This window comes from Sinocyclocheilus grahami, unplaced genomic scaffold (assembly GCF_001515645.1).
Source record: "Sinocyclocheilus grahami isolate Dianchi unplaced genomic scaffold, SAMN03320097.WGS_v1.1 scaffold1814.1, whole genome shotgun sequence".
NCBI classification, from domain to species: domain Eukaryota; kingdom Metazoa; phylum Chordata; class Actinopteri; order Cypriniformes; family Cyprinidae; genus Sinocyclocheilus; species Sinocyclocheilus grahami.
Window position 1 is genome coordinate 65142 of NW_015506993.1, and position 8895 is coordinate 74036.

Genomic DNA, 8895 nt, shown 5'->3' on the forward strand with positions numbered 1-8895 from the left:
CAATCATATCCCTGCTGAAAAATTCAATAGAAACCATCACATACATTTTGGTTTCTTCTACAAATACCATTACAAACTATAACATTTTAACCCTTAAAATTTTTTTCTTTAGTGTGTTTTGGGACATATTCCATTAGGATTTATTGGTTTTAAGTCACCAATAGAACCAGTAGAAACCCACCGGCACCATTACAGTTTCCATTAAAACCAATACAAGTCCCATTATAACCAGTAAAACCATTACAAATTCTGTGATGGTTTCTATTGTTTTTTTTCAGCAGGGATGTCTGCAGTTCTTTTCCAAATGTATGACTGTAAAAGTGAACAAGCATAATGAAACTTATTCACATATTCATTGAGCTTCAGATACCTGACGCTGGAAATCTCAACTATATGAGGCAAACTAAGTTTCTATGAAGAGATGCCGAGCTTCTTATGCAATGAACGGCGTCACTGCATGTAATGTGCTGTTAAATTTTATCATAAAATCTCAGGAAATAATCGGACTCAGCTGACAAAAATGTTTGGGAATCTCTTGATATAACGTGTTTAACAAACTCAAAAGACAAGCACAGTACACCAATGTTTTACTTCAGTCATAAATATGCCATGTTTATTTTCATGAATATAGACGAAACACAAAATCAAACTGTTATCAGATGATGTCTGATAATACTCAACCTATGCCTGAATGCACGAACGCAGGCTTGAGATCAGCCAGACATACTCTTAAATAGACTGAAGACTGTTCTACAGAATAATATTAATCATTTTAATGGAAAATGCTACAAAACATTCAAACCTTTGCATACAAATGGAGTAGAAAAGAGTCAGCCAAACACTGTTATGTACATTACTGGCCATTTGAAATCTCCAAATTTCTCTTTGCGAAACCATTTTTATTTACAACTAAGGATAACCGATTTCCCCTCAATATGTATTATAAAGAGCAAAATGCGCAAAATATTAATTTAGGTATTTAGTATTCAGCCTATCAACACGGGGAGGGAATGGAACCAAAGGAAGCCCACCTGTTTTCAACAAAGCCCAAAACACTAAACAGACTGTCCTCTGTGATCACAACAGGAAAACAAGACAACCTCCAGAACCATTTCAGTGATTGGGTCTCCCCAAGGTATCTGGTTTTCTCAGTGGATCACTTGTGTTTAAAATAGGTACAGTAACGCTACTTGAGGAGGAACTGACCAATTGAGCGGCCATTGGCTTTGCCAATACTTGCAAGCTTGAGGCTGAGGCTTGAATGATATTTAAGACAGCACCATCTGGACTCAACAACAGTTTAGCAGGAGTGGGAACTTGTACAGGAACCATGCTTTGACCTTGCGATGGCTGGGGTAAAATAACAGGCTTTCCGATTGTCCCAGGTTGCACGGTTCTGATAGGTGGACAAGGTGTCATTATGACCGTGCTCATAGATGGAGGAGCGGTTGCAATGAGAGTGTCTGGACTGGCATTGTTTGCACCACCGATTGGTGGAACCATTGCAACCGGAAGTTTCTGTATCCGTGATATCGTGCTGCTCATGTGTGGTACCATAGGCAAATGCCTTGGAATCACAGCTTTTGCTGGTGGTACGACTGGTGCCACTTGGTTTTGGGATAGTCTTCCTGGCAAGAGCACTGGAGAAGTTGTGCTTAGTAAACCTCCTTGGGAAAGAGAGGTTTCTTTGGGACACCCGGCCGTACCTTGTGATGCTGTAACTGAGACGTTGGAGGTTTGAAAGATAGGAAGTCTCACAATGTCTGAAGATACACCAGGACGCAGAGCTTGTGCTACTTGTGAGAGAGCAGTAGGACCAGACACATTCAATGGAGTTCTGGTGCTCAGTTGCTGACGGAGTTGATCAGAGGGTCCAACTTTTGCCAAGGGTAGCCTGACCGGTGTTACCAATCTCAAACCTTGTACAACTGAAGGAACCGTGTGAGTAACTGAAGTGTTTGGACCTCTAGAAACAGTGGAAGCAGGACTTGGGACTTGTAATCCTCCAGGACTGGCAAGACTTGGCCCTTGCAATCCTCGAGGACCAGTAGGATTTGGCCCTTGCAATCTTTTAGGACTAGCTGGACTTGGCCCTTGCAATCTTTGAGGACCAGAAGGACTTGGCCCTTGCAATCTTTGAGGACCAGCAGGTCTTGGCCCTTGCAATCCTCCAGGAGTAGCAGAACTTGGCCCTTGCAATCCTCCAGGAGTAGCTGGACTTGGCCCTTGCAATCTTTGAGGACCAGCAGAACTTGGCCCTTGCAATCTCTGAGGACCAGCAGGACTTGGCCCTTGCAATCTTTGAGAACCATCAATACTTGACCCTTGCATTCCTCCAGGACAAGAGTTGGAGATAAGCAGAACATGGCTGCCAGGTGCAAGGCCTTGAGAAGGTACAACAAATCTGGTGTTATTGATCAGGAGCTGAGTTCCAGGGGCAAGTGGGGCAGTGGTGTTGATCACGATTTTCTCCTGAACACTCTTGGTGGTAGAGGTCAGAGGTTGGATCCCAGAGGACATGACCACCGGAGGAGTTAAAGTGGAGCTGCAACTCAATGCAAAAGTACTGGATACTGCAGAAGCAGAAGTATTGGCTGTTGTTTTGATCAGTGAGTGTGAAGTGCAAAGGGATGTGATCACTGGCTTGTTAGCAGTCACATTAATTGGTAACGTAGTGTGTTTGGTAATTAGGCTTCCTGAATAAGAGGAAGATGTATTTGAAGTAGAGCTGCCAGCCGATAACCCTGTTTTACAGTGAAGAGCATTTAACGCTGAAACTGATGGAGGTACATCTGGTTTCACAACTGACAAAAGTGCAGAGGAAGCCATGTGGCCGGTGCCTAGAGTTGAAAACGTGAGCGTTTTGCCGTCAAAAATCCGAGGTACTTTCGAAGCACTTTCGGTATTCCCTGACAGACTTCTGCTTGCAACCAAACAGCTTTTTGGACCAATCTGGAGTCCACTTGTGGTTGATGTTGCAGGTACTCTGGAGACGATCACAGGTGTAGTTTTCATTGAGGCTTCAGGTTTCTTGTTTGTGCCAAGTATTCTTGATGTTAACCCTGGGACACCGATGCTCTGGATGCTTGTACCTGAAGAAGTGCAGGATAAGATCCCCAAGTTGGGAACTACTTTCAATGCTGGTGTACTAGCAGAGGAAATGTTAACTTCTGAAGTTGACATCTCTTTTGGAATGGTAAGTGCTGAGTTGCTTATGAACATGACCCGAGAACCTGGAACGGTACAGGTTGCTGTAGTAGTGACCTTTGAAGGGATATTTGGTGAAGGTGTGACCAGAAAAACTTTTTGGAAAGTCGATTGGTCTGGAGTTGTGCTTCCTGGTGGAGCCCTTTTTTGTGGGGGCTTCGTTCCACATTTAGAGACCGTATTCTGCTGAGCGCAATCTTTCGCATTTATTAGGAAATTATCACTGCCTTTGCTTGTAGCCAGGAGTGCGGATTTACCAGTGATTGTTGTTTTGCCTGTAGTGCCGTTATTGGAAATCTGATTTAAGGTTAAAGGAGTGACAGTTCCTGCCACAAAAGTAGACGGAGGAGTGACTCCAGGTAGAGATTTAGCAGCAATGGTGGCCGAAACAGCTTGTGTATTAGACGTGGAAGACTTTGACACCAGAAAGGCATGAAGTTGGGGCGAGATGTTAAAAACTGGGCTGGGTGGCAAAGCCCCCGTTCCACTTTCTGATGTCTGAACCTTCACCACTCCTGTGTTGCCTCCTCTAGTAGTGACAAGGATGGACTGAGAGTCTCTAATACACACTGTCCTGAGCTCCTGTTTAGCATCAGATTTGGTCAGACCACTGCTGGCTGATTTGTTCAAGGCCACCTTTGGTTCAGTAGTCTTTTTAGGCACACCAACAGTCGTTATGTTCCTTAAACTGGGAGTAACTAGAGCAGATGGTGTTCTTACAGCACTGGTATCTTTCAAAGGTGCCACCGGTTGGACAGGAACCTTGTTTTCCGGTATAGTGAACCCTGAAACATTGGACATGTACGTTGTAGTCTTAGGGATAGATACAGAGGTCTGGGCTGCCTTATTCCCAGTGCTTTGAATCAGTAGATTTGAAGGCAGGATAACAACTTGCTGCATCGCCTTCGCCCCTGATTTTTGATTTGACATTGACTGCACTGAAAAGTTTACAGAAGTGCTTCCTTGCCTGAGAAGCCCCACGCCTCCTGCCGTCTTGTACACCACCTGTCCAGTGCTTTCGGTTGCAGATGTTGTAGTTATTCTTTCTGTAGAGACAGGTTCAGAGTGTTGCGTAGATGCACAGGTAGTTGATAATTGGACAGGTGGCAGAGTTACAGATGCTGTTTTGTTATGATCCCGCAGAACCTGAGCCATCATTGCAGCCTTCGGATGACTTATTAAGGTCACTTTGTTTCCAACACTCTTAGCCAGCAAAGCCTGGATGGGTTTGCAAGTCCCCTGAAAGCTACTTAAAGGCTCAGGCAACACTGAAGCTTGTGAAGCTTCTCTGGATGCAACTTCCACATTAAAGTCAGATGTCAAAGAGCTCTCTGGGTCCATTTTGCCTCTCTTGCATGGACTCAGTTCCTCACTGATTGCACCAGTTTGGCGCCGCTTTGAACTGCGTGTAAAGGGTCCAGACTCTGACGAATAGATGACAACATCAGGTCTGTCAACTAGGCATCTTGATTCGTGATTTACATTCTCTGCAAAAAAGGGCAGCATGCATCAGTCAAAACAAACATCACAAAAATGTACTGAATGCATAAATGTCTTTGAATTTGGAAAATCGAAAACAGAAGTTGATAAACTGAAACAAAGTGCTGCTTAAACAACAAAAGCAAGAATATTTGAAACACTTCCTTGTAATAAATTCATCAGGCACTTTCTATCACAAATACTTTCATACTGTTTGGTTAGTTATGCATTAGAAATTCAACAATCCTTTAGGGCCTGTATTGTTTTGCTTCTCTTTGCATTGTCAAGAACTTACATAAAGGCCATGCATTTGGTAAAATTAGACGTTTCAAATGTTAATCAGACTCACCTGTTGTCTCAGAATCTTCCTTCATAGTTTTGCCCATTTTGACTTCACTCTCTTCCAGTTTGTTTGTTGTCTCTGCGGACAACAATTCATCTTTGCATGCAACTTCCCCAGTATCTTCTGTATCCATCTGCTCCCTGATGAAGTTCTCATATTCGGGGTGTATTTTGAATTCGTCACACTCCTTTTTCAAGCGCACTCTGTTGAGGACAAGGACAGGGATGAATTCACAAAGCCCTGTTGCCAGGAAAACATCGCCTCAAGGTAGAAAAGAAAAAAACGAAAATATCTAGGTGCCTGTTGAATGCAGCGAGGTGTATCAGTCACTGCGCATTACAATGGAAAGCTCTTTCTTGGATATAATTCAAATTCACCTCCCAGATTGCTTGAGAAAACCTTTCTTTGATCAAAAACAATACTGAAATGCAGAAGTCTGAAAAAACAACAATGTCAAGATTCTCAAAGGGGAAAAATATGATTGCACAGATTTAAGATTTCCCCATCTATATTCAGCATGTGGTTTCAGTGCAACAAGGTAAAATTATTTCGCATTCAAACATTCCCTTTTGAAATTAAATTAAAGCACCAAGGAGGTTTATGTTTACTCCTTTACCTGTTCCTCTGGAAGGCCTTGACGAGTTTGGGTTCCCATGGTAACAGCTCATTAAGCAGCCTTATAAGTGTGATGTGCAACTCTTTCACGGCGGCTCTTTTATGGGGCCATCGTCCCTGAAATATGGCATAAAGACACACAATACATACACATCAGTCTTTAACGCTGCCATGCATCAAACACTAACTCATACTTGTCAAATCCATATCATGCATGTATGCAAACAACCATGTTAGGCCACACTGAATTTGTTTATCTCACATTAAAATGCAAATTTAGGTTCAATAAAGTGATAATATCCGCACAGTTCAGGATATGCATTAAATGCATTGAAATTATTCATGCAACCAAAAATAAATGGATTTTATTTAGTTGCATCAATTGCATGTGCACAACATAAGTCAAAGGTAAGATACTGTCATATAAATTAGTTTGTGCAATAGTAAATGCATGCGTTTGTGTTCCCTCTCTTACTAACAGATCTCTTTTTGCCGTCCAGTTCATCTAGTTGATCTTCTATTTTACTGATTAGGACTCTGAGATCATCCAGACTGGAGCAAACCAACTACAAAAGCAAGGAGATATGGGAGAAAGAAATAAGGGTTAAAAAACGTTTAATTATATATGTTCGTTTTTAATTGCATGCATTCCAATAATTGAATTTATACTGTAAAGCACTTTGGTTCAACTTAAATGTGTTCAAAATAAATAAAGGCTGAATATGTTTAAATGAGTGTGGTTTTAATTATTCAGACATTATAATAAATTCTACTAAATGCTGCCCTCTAGTGAAGGTCTAGTGAACAAATCTCATGTTTCCAGATGCATTATGGGATTCTTGGCTCTCTATTGACGTCTGGAACATTTAAATGTACTTATTTACTTATAAAAGCATCTGCTAAACGAGTAAAAGTAAATGCAAATCATCTGTGAAATGCAAAGCACAAATGCTTATTCGTTTGAAAATAAGACCGATCAATAAAAAGGATTTTCAAATGAGAGAATTTTGAAAGCAAAACTAAAACTAATATTGAAAGTGGTGAGAGAAAGTGTCTGATGAGTTTATTAAGGAGTTCCACTCACTTATTTAATTATTGCAATTAACTCGTGTAAGAATGTTGTACTAGTATTCTAAATTAAAATTAACAATAACAGTGCAAATAATAATAAAAAATTAAAAAGTCAATGAAGCATAAAATATAATAAATAGCATGGAAATAAAATAGTTACAAATAAAAAAAAAAGTGTAAATAAAATAATAATGTAAATTAAAAAATTTAAAATAAAACAATGAAGTGTAAGCAATACAAATAAAATCAATAATAAGTGAAGTATAAATAAAAGAAATAATTACAAATACAATAAATAATAATGAATTAAGTGTAAAAAAAATAATAATTTTTTTATAATATTATAAGTTATATTACACTATTATAAAATAAATATAAATATCACTGATAATAATAAGAAAGCCTATAGTAGGTTTACCATGAAGGCAAGAATTTTTTTTTTTTACATATTAAAACTCGAAATTAAACATAAAAATCTTGCATTAGTGTAGTTTTAAGTTGACATTTCACAAAGTTGACATTTGCTTTTTGTTGATCTCCATCTTTTAAATGCTTTATAATGTTTTGTTTTGCATTAACTTTAACTGGTTTAGCAGACGCTTTTATCCAAACTGACTCTCAAATGAAGAACATTGTGAGCTTTTTTAATCGTAAGGGCCGCATTATTTGCGATGCACAGAGTGTTTTTTATTTGCAGGTAATGAAGTCTTCATCTGACCTGAAACGTGGGTTCAGCTGCCGGCGGAGCAGATCCTAACCTCGCCTTCCCATCAAACCTCTTTCCTGGAGACGGAGAAACACGAGAGCAAAGGCACGACATCTGATCATTCAGAATAAAATCGGGTATACGCAAACAATAAATGTGTGAGGACTGGACACCTGTAAACAAACATATCGTTTTCATAAAGTCGGCATGAATTCAAGGTTATTTCACTAATAGACGTATTGTGACGTATTCTAAAAACAGCATTTTTAAAAAATTAATTATTTCCCATCCTTGATTATTGATTATAGTCTAACATTTTGTAATTTAAAAATGTTAACATGTTAGATTTAAATGGAAAAAAGTGAAATATTTCAGATGCTACATAACACAAACACTCAAGACTTACAATGCATTTCAGCTGATAATATTAAGGCATTCAGCTTAAAGGCAGAGTCTTTTGTAAATAAAATGCATAATTAAAAATTAAGTGTAAATAAAATAAAAAATTACATGAAAAATACATTAGTATAAATACAATAAATAACTAAAAGCAAAAAAAGTTATAAAACAAACTTCATATATATATATATATATATATGTGCGTGTGTGTGTGTATGTGTGTGAGTGAGTGTGTGTGAGTGTGAGCATGTGTGTGTGCCTGTGAGTGTGTGTGTGTGTATGTGCGTGTGAGAGTGTGTGTGTGTGCGCGCGTGTGAGAGAGTGTGTGTGTGTGTGCATGTTTGTGTGAGTGTGCGCGTGTGAGCGTGTGTGTGTGCCTGTGAGAGTGTGTGTGTGAGCGTGTGTGTGCGTGTGAGAGTATGTGTGTGTGCGTGTGAGAGTGTGTGTGTGTGTGTGCGTGTGTGTGTGTGTGTGTGTATGTGTGTGTGCGTGTGAGAGTGTGTGTGTGTATGTGTGTGTGCGTGTGAGAGTGTGTGTGTGTATGTGTGTGTGCGTGTGAGAGTGTGTGTGTGTATGTGTGTGTGCGTGTGAGAGTGTGTGTGTGTATGTGTGTGTGCGTGTGAGAGTGTGTGTGTGTATGTGTGTGTGCGTGTGAGAGTGTGTGTGTGTATGTGTGTGTGCGTGTGAGAGTGTGTGTGTGTATGTGTGTGTGCGTGTGAGAGTGTGTGTGTGTATGTGTGTGTGCGTGTGAGAGTGTGTGTGTGTATGTGTGTGTGCGTGTGAGAGTGTGTGTGTGTATGTGTGTGTGCGTGTGAGAGTGTGTGTGTGTATGTGTGTGTGCGTGTGAGAGTGTGTGTGTGTATGTGTGTGTGCGTGTGAGAGTGTGTGTGTGTATGTGTGTGTGCGTGTGAGAGTGTGTGTGTGTATGTGTGTGTGCGTGTGAGAGTGTGTGTGTGTATGTGTGTGTGCGTGTGAGAGTGTGTGTGTGTGTGAGTGAGTGTGTGTGAGTGTGTGAGTGTGTGTGTGTGCCTGTGAGAGTGTGTGTGTGTGTGTGTGCGCGTGTGAGAGTGTGTGT

At 40.3% G+C, this 8895-nt stretch overlaps 1 protein-coding gene across 2 annotated transcripts in view; it reads right to left on the minus strand.

The window, feature by feature from the left end:
• Window positions 1-553: 553 nt before the first annotated feature.
• The window catches only part of LOC107572802 (uncharacterized protein KIAA2026), a 15678-nt gene continuing 7336 nt past the window's right edge, over window positions 554-8895 (minus strand). Inside the window, exons 7-11 of one of the 2 annotated variants that reach the window (XM_016259238.1) lie at window positions 7434-7594; window positions 6124-6210; window positions 5646-5761; window positions 5036-5232; window positions 554-4694 (exon numbers count right to left, since the gene is read on the minus strand). In XM_016259238.1, the coding sequence (XP_016114724.1) occupies window positions 1114-4694; window positions 5036-5232; window positions 5646-5761; window positions 6124-6210; window positions 7434-7594 (4142 nt within the window). In that variant the 3' untranslated portion in view covers window positions 554-1113. The remainder of the gene's footprint in view (window positions 4695-5035; window positions 5233-5645; window positions 5762-6123; window positions 6211-7433; window positions 7595-8895) is intronic. The other variant, XM_016259239.1, reaches the window with a different exon arrangement.